This window comes from Ascidiella aspersa, chromosome 1 (genome assembly GCF_963924565.1).
Source record: "Ascidiella aspersa chromosome 1, kaAscAspe10.2, whole genome shotgun sequence".
NCBI classification, from domain to species: Eukaryota; Metazoa; Chordata; class Ascidiacea; order Phlebobranchia; family Ascidiidae; genus Ascidiella; species Ascidiella aspersa.
In genome coordinates, this window is record NC_139447.1 from 14,357,812 (window position 1) to 14,378,159 (window position 20,348).

At 39.1% G+C, this 20,348-nt stretch overlaps 1 protein-coding gene across 1 annotated transcript in view; it reads right to left on the reverse strand.

Annotated features, from left to right (window-relative positions):
* Positions 1-20,348, reverse strand: part of LOC146167935 (protein DOP1A-like) — a 53,480-nt gene that overhangs the window by 24,730 nt on the left and 8,402 nt on the right. The window contains exons 16-29 of the mRNA XM_083386177.1: positions 20,060-20,188; positions 19,349-19,458; positions 18,812-19,027; positions 16,846-16,965; positions 15,148-15,221; positions 14,927-15,015; positions 14,432-14,575; positions 13,974-14,095; positions 12,558-12,813; positions 11,930-11,973; positions 11,607-11,767; positions 4,279-4,451; positions 3,887-4,016; positions 2,783-2,835 (exon numbers count right to left, since the gene is read on the reverse strand). Coding sequence (XP_083242303.1) covers positions 2,783-2,835; positions 3,887-4,016; positions 4,279-4,451; positions 11,607-11,767; positions 11,930-11,973; positions 12,558-12,813; positions 13,974-14,095; positions 14,432-14,575; positions 14,927-15,015; positions 15,148-15,221; positions 16,846-16,965; positions 18,812-19,027; positions 19,349-19,458; positions 20,060-20,188 — 1,821 coding nt within the window. The remainder of the gene's footprint in view (positions 1-2,782; positions 2,836-3,886; positions 4,017-4,278; positions 4,452-11,606; positions 11,768-11,929; positions 11,974-12,557; positions 12,814-13,973; positions 14,096-14,431; positions 14,576-14,926; positions 15,016-15,147; positions 15,222-16,845; positions 16,966-18,811; positions 19,028-19,348; positions 19,459-20,059; positions 20,189-20,348) is intronic.

A 20,348-nucleotide genomic window follows, 5' to 3' on the forward strand; every position in this document is an offset into this window, starting at 1 on the left:
GTAACAATACTCGTAATTTAAAAAAAAATGTATGGAAGGAAATGCCAAGATTTAATTTAAATAAATATATACTGTAGTTTACGGACATCGTTTTCTCATTAAAAGAGATACTTTGTTGAACGTTTGTCACTATTTGGACCTAAATGCTGTACGGAAGCAGTACCTCCGCACCTTAAGTGCAATGTAATGTCGATTCATGTGTACGACTAAAGTACTTTCCGCGCGGAAAATGTTCGCTTGTCGGAACTCGATTGCTTTGGAGTGTGAACAAGGTTTAGCGTAGAAACGGCGACAATTAAAATCTAACGGTACTTTAATGGTAACAGGTGCTTGAAAATCCGCAAAAACGTATGAGTGTAAGGAAAAATGACGAACTTTAAGTTCAAAAGATACTGATCATTTAAAAGGTGTGAAAAGGCCAGACACGTTTGGCGCAATGCGCAGTCAAGTAATTGCTCAGTGTCGAAGGTTTTTTTTCTGGCGCGAAGGAAAACTTACAAGGCGAAAATATGCCGCGAATTACACAAAATTATAGCCGTCTTGCGAACAGTGTCGGTTACCGGCACAAGGCTTTAACGCCGCGGGTAAAACCTTAAAATGAACTCGTTTTCTTGTCGGAGCTCGTGCGCCCCAGGCGAACCCGCGGCTAAGCGGAATGCCTCTGAAAGTCGCCTTGCTTTACTTTACGGTCGTGCAATGTTATTCCATCGTTTGCACATAATACCTCTGAGAACGCGATGAATTGAACTGGTGTTTGCAAAATGGCCACAATATTTGCGCGATCTTGTCAACCCTCGAATTACGTTTTCTCGAATGTTCTATGTGGCACGCATACGCCACCCAGCGATATGAATGCAACTGAGAGGGCGCAATGACGAGATATGTTTTCCGCTGTCCGAGCACACTTTTTAAAAAGTGACTCAGTGGACAGGCAATCCAGGTATTTCAATAGTTTCGTATTTTCTATGGTTTTATATATTTTCTATAGTTATAAACAAAGTACAAAAATAGATGGATATTGCTCTAAATTTATCGCGTCGTATTTGTTGCCACCATAAATCGCATAGAACTGTGAGTCACGCTTATCGGGATTATTATGGAAATAAGAAAGTTGCCGACTCAAAATTTGGCTTCGCAGCACACCAACAGTTTGTTATTTTAATAATAAAATTATAGCCAGGGCGTGGCTATGGACAAGTATTGGGACGCTCCCAATCCACAAGAGTAGGGCAAACGTCAAAAACATCACGTCACGTTGACATGAAATGTCATAAAAACCTTCGGGAATGGCGCACTGCATGCACGAGTCCAAACGATGGCTTTGCACGACCCTCCATCTACAAACAATTAGCCCACAAATAAGGCATCCTATGGCATCCTAAATGCAAAAAAACAAATTCGTGTTGGAAAAACGGGACTCTGTGGCGTAAAATGAATTTAAACTTTCGTGAGAACTTCCGTGAAAATAATATCCCCACTGCGTCTGTCGTATCAACCTATCAGAATGAATTAAAGGGTTGAATCAGGGATGGCGAAGTGACGCATACGGTGACGTCAGCAAAAAACTAACAGACACATTTCCGATAAGAATAAAATTGGGCCATCAAACAACAATCAATCCCAAAATGTCCCGAAAAGGGATAATTGGTGCACGTGTCCGGTTACATCATCCAAGCGACACGCTGGTCAAAGGCATCAGGGTATTGTGTCAAAACTATTACTTTTTTGAAGTAAATCGTGTCATGTTAACAACCAAAGGCTGGCGGCGGAAGCTGGTTTCTAAAAGCTAAGCAACGCTTACGCATTGACCGGACGACCACAGATAGGTCATGAACCGAAAATAAATAAAAGTCATAACGACATCCTTTTGGTCACGACTGGCCAATGCCCGGCAAGCGTCCTGTAAAAAAAGTTATGAAATTGAATCAAACAGGCGACATCAGTTGACCCAGTCGAATTCAAAACGCGGACCAAACATGGTGTATAAAACGTCAAAACGGACAGAAAGGATATTTTACTTTAGAATCAAATGCTTGAAAACAGTGGTAGTACGATTTGAAGTCGATATTGTTGTGGAAATTCGATGTGCAAATAGGAAATATCGCCAGGCAAAACCTTAAAAACAGGGCCAACATGTTTTCTGCAAGTGGCGCAATGTTGTATGGTGAAATGTTTTTCGGGAGTGGCGCAATAGCGAATAGCATAATGCTGTAGCAAAATTTAATCATAAGCAATATATCTTCGCAAATTTCAATCATATATCGGCGTCAGCGATCAGACCAGTCTAATCCTTGCAAACAGCAAATAAACATTTTTGTAATTGTGCGTGGCATATCTTCACAGGAATCAACAGTTTTTTTGCTGATGTTCGTCGCTACTTTGACCACTTCTGAGTGCAGTGTAGCAAAGCTAAAAAATAGGTGTACAGTATATTAGAGAGGGCCGAAATTGTCAGCGGTTTGCGCGGTTTTATTATTTTCTGCGAAGGCGTCTTTGTGATGACGAGGCTCTGTGCTGCAGGGCCGAGCTGTGAAGTGAGTGATGAAAAAAGGGAATTGACGCCATTTATTAGCCAGGCAACGCTCGGCACAAATCCACAAACAATGTCGGCGATTAGGAGCAGCGTGTGAAGCCGATTTTATATTGAAACAGAGTTCGCAAAGTTAGGCAAGGATTAAGTTTAGCGTTAGATGTTGCAGTTCTAACCTTGTGACTTGTTTCTTTCAGCACATTAAAGTTGTTTACCAATATTATTGTGAAAGCGTTTGACACATATAAAAACATGAACTCGAGGATTATTGTTTTGGCCATGTGTGCCTGTTTTGTGGATTCGCTCTCGGTGAAAAAGTATCGTATTGTTGAAGACAGCTTTGCACCGAAAATAAATAAAGGTATTTTCAAATCTTTCCGGGTTTCGTTGGAAAATAAGATTGGCGATTTTTTAATAAATTTGCTTCGGAAGGAACGGCGTGTTACAAAAAAAAGCTTAATATCGTAAATATCAGAAAATGCTTTGATTGATGCGATTTTAATCGAATTTTACGCACGCGTTATGATGGTAGCGCTTGACCTTAAACATTCTTTCAGCTTGGGTTACCTTGCGTTACACGCTTTCTATTCGGTCATCGCAATACAACAACACTTGGCTTAATCTGACGAAAAAAAAATCGTTTGCAACATAAACAAAAAAAACGTTCCTATAAAACTACTTCATTATGACTTTTATATTTTAATGCGGAACACGAGCTTTTGTATTTTGCAACTGGTAAACTTTTATGGCACGCAAATAGGGTAATCGAGATCATTGAAAAATATGACATCATCGTGACGTTACATAATTGTGACGTTACATAAGCGGTGTGACCCCAGCTTATTTTAGTTTTCATGGAGTCCCTCGACTTTAACATCAAGTAAAAATATACACCAAATGAATGAAGAGTGATCAAAAAAATTGTTGACGCTAGATTTACACGCTTTGTATGCCACTTTGCGTAATTTGATTGAGATTCGTGAATCATTCACTCGAATCGCCTTAGGGAAATATAAAAATAAATCAGGTTTATTTAAGCTTTGAATAAGGTCAATTTTAAAGTAGCGGCGCCGTTCCGCTGGCTTCATGTTTGCCTTTTCCACGGAGTCAACTTACTTATACCGCTTTTCCAATAAGGAAAACTTAATGAGTTTCGAGGCGGCCCCAGCCTAACCACCTGTCGTTGTCGTTGTCAGAAAACACACAGCCGTCTTGCAAGATGACCGAGATCACCACTCCGACGCTGCAGGGGGGTTTCGACTACAACATGACTTGCGACGCCGTGCAAGTGCGGGAAGCTGTCGGAAAGCCGCTGGTCGTCGACTCGGTGCAACCGGGCGTGTCGTGCTCTTTTACCTTTTCCTGCCCGATGGACCCGAGCGGACCGCACCACAGAAACACCGCGATGAAGTGCAACGAGCAGGGAGAGTGGGAAGGCAGCTTGCCCGAATGCTCCACTCACGAGCAAATGGTGAGTTACGCATGCCTAAGAATCGCAACATTGCGACATAGGAATAGATAGTAAAGTCGCCTTATACCGAAGTCCTTAAACTCTAGCACAAAAATAAAAATTACTTATATGGTAAAAACTAAAAACTTCCACGACAACAAACACAACCGCATGTGTCGACCACTTTAGCAATTAAAAATTTGAACAAAAATTAAAAGCAAAAAATGTTAAAACCCCAAACTCAATTGGCATCTTGCAGCTCGAGGACATCATTGCAACGTTCGGAGGTCGCTCCAACGAGGAAGGAGATGAGCCAATCGAAGAGGAAGAGAACCAGGGTAAGGCGACCAAGTCCCCTTTCTCCCTGGGCGTGCGGAAGTCCGCGTCGCGACAGAAGCAAATGAAGAAGCTCAAGAAAGTGTGCACGGCCATGAAGTTCTGCCATACACGCGGTCTCACCCGGGTCGAGCACTGCCAAGTCATGGGTGAGTGGAAAATAATATTGTATCGTGCTACAAAATATTGATAACACTCGCCACTCTAGGCAGTCTGAATATTGTTTGTTACATCCAGCAACGCGGGTGGCCTGCACTGTGTACAAGTCATTCGCAGCGTCGACTGTGTTTCAGTAAAATCCGTTAACAATTTTGAGAGGAATAAATTGTGAAATATGTTGAAAATTGAGACTATGTTGAAAATGAATAAAGAGTTATTCGAAACGTTCAACATGATACCTACTTCTGTATGGGCTTTGATATTGTTATTACGTCTTACTACAACCTCCAACCATTATGCTCCAACATTGAGAAATGTTTCACTAAAATTTATCTAAACTGTTCTATTTGCTTGCAGTGTTCAAGAGTAGCTCGCGGATTGGAATTTACTTTCCTCGCATCCAGGAGAAGTACAGACTGCTGTGCAAGCACTGCTTCAAACTGTTTTGCCAATCCGGAGTAAAAATCATGTAAGAGGAGCATGGCTTTATCATCATCGCATCACGGTCGAAGAGTGTACGAGTCATTTTCGACAAGACACTGTGTTGCCCATTATTATTATTCTTCGCGCCACTAAGGGGCGTGGTTAAGGAGGGAAGCGTTGGGGTTTTAAAAAATATTCATCAAAAAAACGCGCTTTGTTTTTAAAATTTTTTCATCCTCACCTACTTTATTGGCAGCGGACATTTCAAAAATCGTTTTACTGCATAGTTTATAAGCTCTTCTTTCACCTCAAATTGATTTCGTTATTTATTTTTCAAAGGTCGGGTTGATGTCGCTTAACGCTCGGTACCAACGGGGAGCATTTTGCACTATTTGTCAGGAAATGAGAGAAAAAGAGTGAAAAAAAGTAAAAACTCGCACTTTACATTGCTCTGTGCTATTGTGTTTTATTATTTCCGTCCTTGTTACTTTACGCAAATTTATCTCTTTTATATATTGCACAGACGTTTATGTTTCTTACCTTTCACTTTAAATAGTTCACTTTAGTTATAAAATAGTATAACATTTTAATACTCTTAAATCATTCTTCTATTTCTCGGTTGTAAGTAATCTTAAAATTAAACATTTTTTTTTACTTTTTTATTGTATTTGTGTATTTAATTCGTGCGGAATAAAAAATATATGCGGAATATTTATGTTGCATTTTCTAAAAAGAAAATCTGAGCTTAGAACGAAAATAACATAAAATAAGACAAAACTTACCTTGATTTAATTAAGGTAGATGTAGTGGGATTTCGTGACGTTGTAAACAAATTTCGTAGTTAAAATATTGTTAAAATAGCTATGTAATTTTAGGTTTGTTAAAATAAATATCCCTGCAATATTTAACATTAGATTGTTGCTTGCAAACACTACAATTAGAATAAACCCAAGATAATGTTTCATAAAGGAAACATTCGTTAAACAAAACCTACTTTAATATTTAAAATATTCGCATTGCCGTATATAAAGTGAAGTTTTGGCAAGACCCAGCAATGCACAACGTGATTTTTCGACGAACACATAAAAGTATGACGCTCTCTGAAGTCACGACTCAGCCAAAGGTTCGCCGATATTTGGCCCAAGGCTTTCTTTCTGGACAAAGGATGGAACTGATGACGTCAAAGTAAGCATTTCTTGGCAACAATAAAGCTAATATAGGACCAGGGTCACGAATAATTGCGAGGGGCTAAACGTCGTGACAGTGCAACTCTTGCCGCAGTAACGCGGATACCAGGTAGAGATAGGCGGTGGCGAGATTACCCGACGTAGGAAGCGGAATTGGGCGAAAATTCGGATAGATGTCATGTCTCTAATTTTTTCAAGGAAATATAATAACCCCACAGGTCGACAGCACGTGCCCACAAACCAGCGGGCAACAAGAGAATTTCCCGGTAAATCAATACTTTAGGCAAACGCATACAAACAAATGGACTGCAACAGCAAAGCATGGTGTAGGTCATTTTATGTAAAACGTGACGACCCGGTGTAACTTATTTAAAACGACCACGGTGGCATTTAAACAATGGAAAAAGTCAGGTTATTTTTATCTAAAAAAAACGCCCGAAGATATGCTATTTAACTGCTACGTAATTTGTGAAATCACGGCGTTGTTTAACTGCTACGTAATTTGTGAAATAAAAGCCTTAAAAAATCGGGTTTTTCTAGTGAGTAACAAAGGAAAACGTAGTAGGTATATGTTTTTTCCTAAAATGGTCAACGTTTCCCAAGGATAAAGACAACATTGTTATGCGGCAAAACTCCCGCCTGAGGGTACACTTCACGAAATGTTCCACAAAAAAAACAATACCGTAGATAAAAGATAGAGATGCCACGGTACTGTCACGAGATCAAATATCGCGATTGTTATCCACTAAAACAAAAGCTTCGAAAGATCAATTCGAACCGAAATAAGAGATAAATTCATTCGTCAAATAAATTGGTGCAACACATGAGCCGACGCTCGTTCCTTAAAGGGTGACCTGATAGTTATTTGCCTGTTCCAACAGAGATACGTGGGGTATATTAGTCAAGTTTCAAGCCACTTTGCATGGGCTGGTTTACCATGGGTATTTTCTTTTGGCCCACCGAACAAAAACAATTCCTTTATCCTATTTAAACCTTTCATCCTCTTGTTAAGGATCAAAATAATTGGAATGCGGTGATTGCACAGAAATAAAATTTAAATCGGTCCCAGTATCGACTATTTGGCTCTACTGAGTAGTTTTATAATCTAAGGCAGATAATCACTCCTACTATGTAAACTGTTTATAAATTATTAAAGATTGCACAACCAAAACAGCATTTTATTTTGTTAATAAAATAAAAGCGTGATTTAAACGAGTTTTCCAATGTGGCACTTTCTAATGAACGATATGTTCACAAACTACACGATAATACGTTGCCGAACAATCACTGAGTAGTTTGAGTATGCTTATCTTAGGTAAATTTCGCACCTCTTAAAATCAGAAGAAGAAGTATGTTGGAGGCCGGGTCATTTTTTACAGGTGCGAAAACTAGCCGGAACTTTGGCACGCTCTCGCCAAGTTAACAGGAGATATCACGGGACGATATAACAGTTGTTGTTACAAGGTACGAACTTTAAACAAATCTTCTCGTCCAGCAATACAAATCATTGTGCGTTAACGCTGCGCATATCGCCGTAAGGTCGACGCTGTTAATTAAAAGCACCCAGTGTACGGCGTCCGTGGGGTTAAGGTGGAGTCGTGTGCGCCCGAATGTTGGGCATCAAACAGATGGGACAAGATTTCGAAGGCTTTGACAGTCTGTCGAGTGAAACGGGCGTAATATTGGACCCGCCATGAAGAATATTCCGTGCATTGCTGCATTGAAAGACTGAACGCCGTACACGGCCAAGAAATTTTCTGCTGTTCGCGCGCACGGTATCTTTAAGAGTTCATTTGTTGCCAGGACGCCAACTTTTACTAGAAACTGGCATAGTAGAACTGTTTATATATTATTTTTAGATTTCCAAGGTTCTCAACCGTTACCCCGAAATAATAACCTAAAAATGTGTTTTGCTAGATGCTTCTAATACAATTAAATTTTTGAACAGGCTTTGGGCAATTAAAACTTCGCATACCATCTCTTTGTCAAGTTGTTTAATTTTATACAAAGGTTCTGTAAAATTCCATCAGGAAATGTCCTTAACGTTTGTTAGAAACATCATAATAACCTAAGCCTAAAGGTTAAAATACAGTATGACGCGTATTCTCATAAAATATATTGAGACCTGTACACTTGGAAACTTCGCATAGCATCTCTTTGTCAATAGTTGTTTAATTTTATATAAAGGTTACGTAAAATTCCAAGCAATCTCCTCAACATTGGTCAGAAACATCATAATAACCAACCCTAAAGGTTAAAATGAAATATGACGCAGATTCTTATAAATATGTATTGAGACCACTAGGCCGGGCAGTTCTATTTTCTAAATTCACACAACGTTGCTTGCATCACAGCGCCAAGGTCGTCGTGGTTTTTTGTCCGTGTTTACGTGATTCCACGTGCATGGGGGCATTACGACCGAAACGCTCGACATGCAAAAAAATAAAGGTCCTCGATTTGCGGTTATAGTGGGTGGTGTCCGACGATAACAATCGTTGATACAACCTCATGGCTCCATTCCCGCATTTAATCGGCTGAATCTTGCGCGAAAAATGTTGTCCAAGTCACGCGAACGCCTGGAAGCGCATGGAATCACAACAAATCTTGTGACCGGTTTGTTTTCGCCATCAACAAACTGAACAATGGGGGAAATCTCCCACAGAGCCTCTTACGATTTGAGCAGGTCAACTTTAAGGTCATCGGAACCACACGCCTTTGGCTGTTTCTTATAAGACATGAGCTACAAACATTTAATTTTAGTGCACACGTAATACGCAGATAACTTTACAATTTTTTTAAATGAGATCTGCGTCCATATTGAGCTGACACCAATGCTCAGATGTAACTCGGTAAAGTCAAGAAGAGGTAAATGACGTAAAACGTAACGAGAATTAAACAATAGCATGATAGGGACGAACATCGAACCCTTCGAATTCGACAAACAAGGAATTGGGTAGCGTTGCACAACATTGCGCTTTCTTTTAACGATCAACAGCAGAAAAAACGTGACGGAGCGCTATCAAATCAACGCACCAGATCATGTCGGTGTTACGTTAACGCCCGACGCTTTCCGAGAGCGCTCGCAATCAATGTGGAATTAATTTTCATACAGAGCCAAAATGCCGCACGCGATGCTCCAATGTGGTTACATCGAATTTCGCCGCAAGTGTCTTTAAGTTCTGGGAAGCTGGCGGCGTGTATAGCACAGCGCGACGTCCAGCGAGGTTCTCCTTGGGACGAAGTCATACAAGCGTGATCACCTACCTACGTCAAACGAGCTATAACGACTAAATCCAGCTTGAGAGGACGGAAGCGTTGAAAAGGTTTAATCGGAAGTACCGACCTTAATGTGCACGTTATACAGCTAGCACGCTTTTTGCGAATTGTTGCACAATCGCTTGGCTGGCTGATGTTGCGCATGGTAGGTCACCTTATTTTACCTCTAGGCTTGTAATAATCGTTCCATGACAGAGCAACGGAATAATCACGGACCCATTACTCGCGCTTGATGTGGCAAACGTGAAATACAAGTGGCGTACCAAAGCATTGTGACATAATTACTGCGGGAAAATTTAGGTAAACATGTCGCCGTTTGAAGAATGTCGTGATGCGATCGCGCCAAAATACTTTAAGCAGCATACCACGAGAGTGGAAATAAAATCATTTTGGAGGATGCCTATTACAGCGGGCGGCCAATTACATACGCGGCTCGTAAATTGACGCTTTATACTGCCGCACCGCCACATTAAGGCGTTTCTAAGCACCACAGATGTTCAGCACGATAACGATTGAAGCCACATCGCAAACGTATTCGGCTAAGCGACGAAATCGCACTTATCGACGCTCCACATAATAGCTCGTTGAACCTATAGTTTGACGTTCAAGAAAAGTTCAACTGAGATATTTGATCTTCGACTTAAGTCGTTTCATTTCGGCAAAGAGCGGACACGGCTTGACTCACTTTGGACTGTAAACAGCGCAACGATTTATCCAGTCGTTGCCAAAACACTTTAAAATAGTTTGGTTTTCCGTATGACCTTTGTAAACTGGCAGGCGGAACTTGTTTTTGACTAAAACTACAACTATTTTTGCCGCATAAATTCAAATACAATGCATTTACTGTTAGCGATGGCAACTTAGATAGACTTTGGCACTCAACAAATTGATAAGGCATTTAATTATAGGCGAATCCAACTTTTTTTAGAGCAAATCCTAAAGTTCATTTTTTTTTGATGAAATGCAGTTAAAAATTCCGTTTTTATCTTTGTCAATACCCAGTACGACAAAAAAATGGCCGGAAGAATGTTTGCACCCTTAATCTATGGTGCAAACTGCAAAGTGCTATATTTAATGTCAGAAGGAAGGAAAAAGGTAAAATGAAAACTCGAACTCAAATCACCCTCAATAGCTTTTTGCGATTAAATCTGCATAAGTGTGCATTGTAAGCAGAAACTAGGGAGGCGGTTCCCGGTTCTTCTGTGGTGAGACGGCATTTACATGCAAACACGCGATTTGCGAGACGGTATCACACAACCATATAGGACTTTTTTCGAACACAAAATATGCGAATGGATAGCAATGGGAGACGTTACGACTGGGAACAACACACTGAAAGGCTTTATCGGTATCAGATAATCTTAGAGCAGCAATGTATTCAAATAACGCTTGTGTCTGGAATCACTGTAACATGATTACATAAAACGTCTGCGGCTGGAGCATTCTATGCCCTTTAAATCAGTTGATATTATCACATTATGTAAACTGCGAAACGCCCAAAGGCTTGTTCGGCTGCAAATTCTTTCAAACACCGTGCAAACCGGTAAACACAAAACCATACTTTGTCGAAGGCGACAAAGAAAGAAAACTCCGAACTGAGTTTTAATTATCGCGGCATGCAACAAAGCAATGTTATGCCCACCAAACAGTTTATTCAGGGCTTAAAAAAAACATTGCGTTTTCCCGTCACACACCAAGAGTATTTAAGTCGGATTTATAGTGTCACAAAATGTCGTGGGCGTATTTCTAAGTACGCTGACGCAGTTGTTCATTCGACTTTGTGTGTTGTGTTTTACAAACCGGCGAATAAGAATATAGGAGAAAGGAGAAGTGTAAGATTCGGAAACAGTCTTTCAAGGACCATCAGTGTAGAAGAAAAAATCTGGTTTAATAAGTGGCCTTGTTGGAAATACCAGGATAGCGTCCTACATGTGCTCCTGTTTTGCGAAGAACCAAACACTAAGCGCAGGAACAACGAGATGCTAGGCGACCTAATTTTATTTACTGAACTTTTTGTAAGTGAACAAAACATAACACAAATGGCATAAATAAATACGAATTTAATCAGTACGAGCCTTGTCTTTCTACTAACCTACGTTTTCTCAAGTAAGCTTGCTCACAATCAATCTCAACAAATGCCACTATAGGACCCAAATAAAACGGCGACCCAATTTTGAAACTAAACTAATTTTAGAAACACTAATGTAAAATAAAACCAGAAAGATGTTTTCTCGAAGATTCCCACCTTTCAAAGAAGGCAGATCGATTTCGGCGCATCGATGTCGAAACACCATGAGTGAATGCACGAGAGCAAGAAGGTTGGATTGAAAACTTCTCAAGGAGAAGAGGTCGCTTCCTGACCACCAGATGGCGATGTTGCTATCGCTCAACGACGAAATTTCGTCTCTGCGTAACATCAATATTGGTAGAAAGTTGATTTATATACACTTAAAACACACACAAAAAATAAAAAAGTAACATTAATCAATTGTTTTAGAAAAATCCACAAAACATAAGTTCTTCACATCTCAGTTGTATGGTTTTAAATAAACCAAAATGACAACGTACCTCGTAAACTCGGTTACTGCTTGCTCGGCAAAGTCTTCTTTGGCCTATAAAAGCAATAGTATTGATATCAGAATATACACTATACAAAGATATCTGAATATACACTATACTATACAATAATATCGGAATATACACTATACTATAAAGTTTCCAACAAAAGAAACTTTTTAACAAAATGTGAAGGTATATACTGGTGTTAATACCGTTTCGATAATGTTAACTTAAATAGTCTGTAAACCGATTATAACGTTAAAGGTAAGCACAAAGGGTAACTTAAAGTGATACTTTCCAAATTTTGTAGGCCGACCGGTTGCGGTTAGTCTCCCCTAAGAGTCTACTCTACGCCGTCCGGATAAGTTATGTTGATATTTAAGGGCCACTCGAACTTGTCAAATAATGTCGATAAATTAAAAACGGCAACAGTAACGTTACCAAGTGTTTAAAGCACGCGTGGAAAAACGAAAGTGGTCAGACGGATTCCTAAGAGGCGGAAGTTGTGGCTTTGTGCCACTTGGCCAGCGGTTATAAGCGGTTATGCTGAAGCCAGCCAACCAAGCAATTAGGCCATTCAGGCCAAGCGAGCAAACTTGCTTCGGCACCGATGAGCCAGTAGAACCCGCAAACTCACTTGCAGCGCGTGTACTGTGTGCCTGAGCGCCACAAGGGCTGCCTCCTGTACCCCCGACCGGGACAGGATCGACCACATGAAGGCGACCAGCTGCTGGGGCGATGACGCGTCAGTTGATGACGTCACGTGCGCGTGGGGCGAGTTCTTCTCCTGCACGAGTAAGGTGAGTTGGCGGACGAGCGAGGCGAGTAGTCGACAGGCGACGCAGCGGACGTCGTGCAAGGCGCGGCAAAGGTGGTCGGGGAGATGCCACGATCTGGGCAAAGTGTAGAGTCGTTGAAAAGGCGCACCATCGTTACGATTGCGTTTTTATAAACTGGAAAGCAGGCCACATTTTCAGTCTTTTTATTAATTCAACGCGCCGTGATACCACTAGACAGTGGTTCTCAAACGGGGTGCCGCTGCACTCTAGGGTGCCATTTTTAACGCTCAAGGGTGCCGAGAGACATTTCAAAATCTTTAGTATTCAAATTTTTTCTCTATTGGTAAGCTTCTTGATAGAATCAAAGTGCCAAAAATCAACAAGATTTTATCAACCTTGTTGCACAGTTGATGTGCTGTTTCAATCTGTTTTTTTTTTGCAACGTTGCAGTTAACCGCTTAGCAAAAATACGAGCAAGGGTGCCTCGAACTATATATAATTTCTGTAGGGTGCCGAAAGCCAAAAAAGATTGCGAAATATTGTACTAGAACAATACGCATTTTTTGTTTTACAACGCGGGGTTTTCCTAAACCATAAATAGTTGGATCATATCTAAAGTATTTCAAAATCAGATTAAAACTTACATTAAAAAAAAACTCTCAGTCATATTGTAAACCCGTAGTTCATGTTTTTCGTACATCACAAAGCAAGCAGTTGGCACGTTTACATTATTTTATACATGAAAACAATAATTTCTCGTGCATATAATTTTTGGAAAATATAACACTTTTTTTCGGCAGAACTTTTATTTAATTTACAACCTTTTATATATATAAACACCACTTACCAGTACCAAGCACTGAAACAACTCGTGCCCCCAGGCGATCCGAAATTTCCCGAACATTAGGAAATTACGTTGTAATGGTGACAAGTACCAACGGGCTGACAAAATTTTAAAATGCCACTGGGCAAACGGAACGGGACTTTGCGTTATTCCTAAACCTGACAGTATAATGACCGTTTTTGTTTTAAGTATAGGGCTTGGAGATCTTTTTAATCCGTATTGGAAGAGCAAATTCAAGTTCAAAGGTATGAATAATAATTTATATATGCCTCTTTTTTCTGAAATTTCCCAATCAGGATTATTTCTACTGCAGCGATACATTTTCTCCTGGCGGGCAGTGATGTGTTTCTAAATTCACAACAAACCTACTATATGTACATTGTACAACAACTGCTGAATAATTGTGAGAAATATATGAATATCGCCAAACCTTATGTATCGGAGGCAAATGTTGATGAGGACTTCCACGACCATTGAGGCTTGAGATCGAACTGCTACGTCACCATAGAAACCTTTTCCCGTCACGCTCTGGTGGTGACGAGTCAGCATTTCCTTAAAATAAATAAGCAATATTTTTATCTTTACAAATGTTGAGCTAATAACAAATGTGTTAAGGTGTTATGATTTTGGGTAGCCTACACACAACAGCTATGTTTATGTATTTAAACAAAACGACTGTATCTTGAAATATCCTAAACCATCGGCGGTATTTTAAAGGATTAAAAAACAGTTCATCTGGTAATTTTAATTCTTGACAAACGTTTCGGCAACCTATGCAAGCCGCCTTCGTCAAGGTGAATGACACTGAACGCTCGTGCAATAAACGGAAAACACACAAGGAATTTCTACTTTATAAGTTTTATTTTTGTTGCCAGACTGAACGCTTACCATCACCGAGTAGCCAACTGAGTGTGTATTATACGAACTCATGGAAGTGGTCGATGCCGAGTACGTGAAGAGTCGAGGTTTGGCTTCGAGTAGGGAGAGTATGGATCGTAACGCGTATAACACTCGGCCCGTGTCGAAGGGCACCTAAAGGAACAGTATTAATTGCAATATGTTGATTCGAAATTGCCGATTGGTATGTAACATTCTTTGACACAATGTAGTGATTTACCAGTTTTGAAGAGAGTTAAGGTAGGCATGCTAAGTTATCAAACGTTTCTACTTTTAACCTAAAACGCTAAATTAAAATCAAACGTTTCTCTAACAGTATACTTTCGAGATAACCCTTATTACACCGTCGTTTTGCGAAACCACACTTTAAGAATCTCTTTACTTGGGTGGAGGAGATATTTTGTTTATAAACATTTAGTTTGTTATTTAGGAATCTCAGTTTTGATTTATAAAATATATTTCAGATTTTCTTTTGCGTTTCACCACCTGATACAGTAACATGATTGCTAGGCGATTGGCTGTTGTGGACTCTCGCTGGATTCTTTTAGTAGGAGTTTTGAGGTTGATATCAGCATCTGCAAAACAAGAACAATTTTATTCTAAATGACAACTTTGGGATTGCGAAAACAAAAAAAAAATATTTTTAACAAAACTTCAACGCGTTTAATTTTGCAATATAAAAAGTTGAATACTATTTTATTACAAACCTTTAAATGTAATTGATTGACGATTGTTTGAAGAATCACTGTCTGAAGACTGCGAATTGTCAGAAGAGGCGTCACTGTTAAAAGCAGGATTGAATTATACTTTTATATACCAAAATACGAATGTAGCAAATATTTCGAGTAAACTCAGGCTCAAAACAGTTGCCGGTGGATAGCCGGATTTCAAACACGACTCTTCGATCTCGCATATCCCAAGATCCAGATAAAAATCTTATCTCAACACCAAACGTGTAGAAAACTTTTGTTTCAAAGTCGAATCAATAGGCTTTTATACCCGGTCGGTATAGATAAACTTGGTGTAATTATCGGATCGGAATACTGATCGCGCACAACTATCAGTAACAAGAGATGTCATTGTTTGTAGTGGTCAAAATCGAAGACATTATAGCAAAAATTCACAGGGGGTGATATTACGGTTTCACATCACATCCTATAACTAATAGTTAACCGGTTTCCGAAAACGTTTTTTGATCGTGATTGGCAATAAAACTACGTCAAAAAATGCATAAATAGTTGAATACCCCATATTTTTTGCACAACTTAGAAACTCAGCAAAGTTTCAACACGCAGCCACAAACAATTTAATCATTAAAGCAGAGGGAAAACCCCGAGGAAAGTGACCATGCAAAACGCAGTGCGCTTTTCGGATGTTAGGCAGTCGCGCTAATCTGCATATACTGCAGCGATCCAATGACTCATCAATACCAGGCAGGAAACGCAGCTGCAAGAGCTGCACAAAACACGAGTCACACTCCAAACCTTTGTGCTTTGCGTGACATTATCGAGGCCGGTCGAAAGTAGCGGCTCGACGAAACTTCTCAGAATAAACGCGAAGCTATGACTATAGGGCTGATTAAAGCCATGAAAGGAAAACACCGAATCGAACTAAATGGTAATTGTTTTAGGTTGACATACATTTTTTACTGTGCATTTGGACTTGCTTACACGCAATGAGGATTTCTCCAAAATAAACGAACTAAAAAGCATCACGCAATTGTTTTCACTTTTCAGACGTTTTAAATTACACAGTCGTCAAATTAAAAACCCGCAAAGTTATCGGATACTTCGGCTTGAAATTAAAAAAAAAACATAAATACACATTGTTTATCTTTAACTATTTTAAATAAAAATCACTTAAAATGCCAAGACTGGTGCCTCGTGTGAGAACGCGGTTTGTAGGCGGTGAAATTTCCTACATAATTACAGGGAGCTTTAAAGGTTAAGAATTTCGGCCTCACTTCTTACATGAAATAAAAAAACTAAAATGAAATAGGTATCATGTTTTAATCTTGTTTGTATACGGAATATTAAATCCAAGATAACACATAAAAACTTTATCTGGTTACGGGTTAATTCTAAAACACGTTTCACCGCAACCATATATACCACAGAAAAACGCTCTCAATTAATTGAATAGTACTGGCAAACAACTTTTGTTTATGGTTATACTGGTGTATAATTTGGAAGAAATTTATCACCGAAAAAATCATATTACCGAATTCGTGGTGAATTCGAACTTTTCTCAATTAATTTTTAAAGATTTCATACTGAACTGGTCACACGATTGTCCAGGATATTGGATTGCTGCAAAAACGGCATGAAATTCATAATAAAATATGAATTCGTAATAAAATATGAAAATTCATAATAAATAAAGTGAAAAGGAATTGGCCGACTTACCACGACATGTACATGTGGCGGAGAGCGTCTTGTATTGCGTCATTCACGATCTCGTTTGCCTTAATTTCGATACTATCCTGCTCTATTGCTCCCTCCGTGGTCATTTCTGACATGAGTTCTCTAATGGAAAACAAATTGTTTGTCGCAAAATATGGGTATGTTATAGTTTTACCGTAGAGTTGATGTCGGATGCAGTAAAATAAAATTAGGTCTCTAGCGACATGTAATTTCCCATATTCATGGGTGTGGTAAAGCCAAACTTTGACATATTTTGCAAAACTGTACTTTTCGTCCGTTCTTCTACTGCAGGGGTTCCCAACCTGTGGTACTGAAGGCTGTTCAGGTGGTACGCGAGCAGCTTTCGTTTTTTTTCACAAAACCCTGGATTTACAACTTACTATTTTGTTTACTTAAAAAAAATTCCCCGAAGCTTAACCTTATTGCAACGTAACTATTCCTATTGTTTCGAAACAATGCGATCTTCAAAATACAGGCCATGTCAATTGTCGACAAGGAGCACAGTTGCTTTGTAAAGCGTACAACGCTGTGGGATAGTGGTCCTAGGTTATGCCAAATGATTGCTCTTGATGGATATAATCTACTGTTTTTTAGCTTGAACTACAATTAGCGTTAAATAATGCGAGTTGTAAGCTAAAAATAGATAAAAATATGATTCGATTAAATTAGTTTTCTGCAAGAAGTGGTACGCGTGACCGTACAGAGCGGCCAAGTGGTACGAGATCGTAAAAAGGTTGGGAATCCCTGTTTTACTGCACTAAAATAGTTTAAATTAAACAAAATAATTTATCAAAACAAACGAAAACAAATACCTATATTTAACTTTTCCTTCGGCGATGTCGGAAATTACAGATGACTTCAAATCAAGGTTATTTTCGTTCTGTGGAGACTACAAAACATTTCTTAGTGGTATTTAAAATTGATAACGGCAGTGTACTCAATAGCCTCCAATGTAGCGCGTAAGTTTTAAAACTAGGTGATACATTCAGCATTTTTTGCTTCCTGAATAAAAAAGTAATCGTATAATAACTTACAGGTATTATGGTATTCAAAGGTAAATAAAAAAGCAATTAAAAGTAAACATATAGGATGTACTAGAAGGTGGTATGTCAAAGTGCTTAATTTCAGAAAAAAGTACCTTAACGATGGATAATGCATATTCTAAAGAAAAATACCAAATTATACTTACATCATTCAATGGCTGTTGCGTCTTGTTGTGATGCTCACCTAGAACAAATATTTACTAAAATGAGAAATTTACAAAAAACTTATCGGTGATCGCAATATTAAATTTTTCAGCATTGACTGCATTATGACAACCCAAGGTTTTTGTGTTTAACTCTTCAATTCATAAATGATTTATTACAATAAGACTAAAAAAAGTGTGATTTAAACAAAATAGAATAGTTTAGGTTTACACGAAAATGTATGACACCACATATTTTTTTATAATTTTACATCGCACGTCTGTTGACTTAATAAACTTACACAACGAATAATTGTTTTTATATTATTAGCAACAAGATTTTCAAAATACCTTTCGTGAGAGGCCCTCCTATTATTACGTGAACAGGCGACTTAACCGACGGTTTTTCAGGATATTCGAACTCATGCCTGTAGGAAACCTGGCCGACCGACTGGTGTAAACTAGTTGGGGTGCGAATCGAACTCACGCCCATGGGAATACGCGACCACTTTAATAGCAGTCACATGTTCGCGTATGTTCTGCCAATTAATTAAGTGAACCATGGACCATTAAGACCAGTTAATTGCCCTATATGGTCCCACATCAACAATAAAACTCAAAGTTTGAGTTTTAAGTTCAAAGTTTAAGTTTTTTTGTTTATATACGCGTCAGCAGAACAGTGATCGACAAGCAGAAACCTGTTGACAATGGCTTTTGATCCCATAACGATACACATTTTTATACGGTCCCACATACGCACACCGATCTGATGTTGGTTCGGCGATCGGCGCACTTCTGGTGTTGGGATGCAGGAGGACCAGGAGGAATGGATGGAGGACTCGGAGGAGATCCTGTCGCTCCACGCACTCCCTCAACCAACGCTCAACCGTCGTCATGGCGATGGCCCTTCTGCTGACGTTAGGCTGGGGAAGCGGGGATGGCGAAGAGCTGAGACAATCCACAAGAGCGAACAAGCACCTGAGCGTTAATAAAAATTTGTGAAGTAGGTAAAATTGTTTCGCCATGTACGACAACATTGTATTACTTTTTTTAGTGGCGGTAATTTTAAATTGTTAAGTCACACAGTATTTAAAAAAAAAAAACTAACACTAAAGCATTAAACATGGTTCATTAAATTATACGTTTATGCACAAAACAAGGTCATAGTTTAGTTATAATATTTCTAATGTTTTATTTCTATTTGGTTTGTTCTTCATTGCCTCGCAAACCTTTTTTCCTTGGTTACATCCCAATCAGCAACATATTTTTTCCTGTGCTTTAAACATGATCAAACCCCACCTGTTAAAGCTCCTGCCTTGGCCAATGGGGAAAGAGGATCGCTTTTGCAACAAAATCCTGGTAAGGTGCCAGAGACGACAGAACTTCGACAGAGCGTTTGAGCTGATTTCCTGAACGAAATTTTAAGGTATGCTAGTTTAAAAGATTTAAATCCATCGTTAGAGTGTTAAAAATGATGATTGATTTTTAAATGTTTTCAATAAACGCAGCGGTATTTAGGCTTATTGTCTGAGATACATTTAGGTGTCCCTAGATATGTAACGTATTATACGTATACAGAATATACGCGATTCCAACACATAACAAACAAAGTATTGCTTAATATTCACCACTTATTTTCGGATTACATTCAAATGCCTTATACCTCCACGAAATAACAGTAAAAGGTCCAAATACAATGGGGAATTGTGTACCACAAATACTACAAAAAAAAAACGATATGTATATCCTTTTCGCTTTACCCACTTCTGGCCTGAAGCCAAATACTTTGTTTACTACTTTATAGTCTGCAGGAGATTTTTTTCATACCAAAGTGTCTAAGCTGCACCCAGAAAGGTTTGATCGTTTTTAAACAATAACAATAAATACTTACTAAATCAAAAATATCTATTGGTAGCATATTAGACAACGCGAAAGTTATTCTCGAAAAAATCCGTCGAATAGCCGATATTATAATTCAGAATTTGTCATAAACTCTACACAATGCATCACCTCAGTCTCGTGCAGCATGTCGGCCAGCAGCACATCTTCGCACCTCGCATCAGCGCACATCGAGTGAAGCCGGATTAGCAGCTGAACGCACGACATGTGATCAACTGAATGCTGGTCTGATCCAAGAATCTGTACAGCGAAGCAAAGTAGCAAAGTCAGTTGCATTGTAAAATCACTAGTACGAATAAATGCAGTCAAACACTGGGTTAGCTGATTCGGCAACGTAACCCATCAGCCAACAAGGATTAGTTCAAAAGCAATGCATTTGGCTGCTCCATAAGATTCAAAC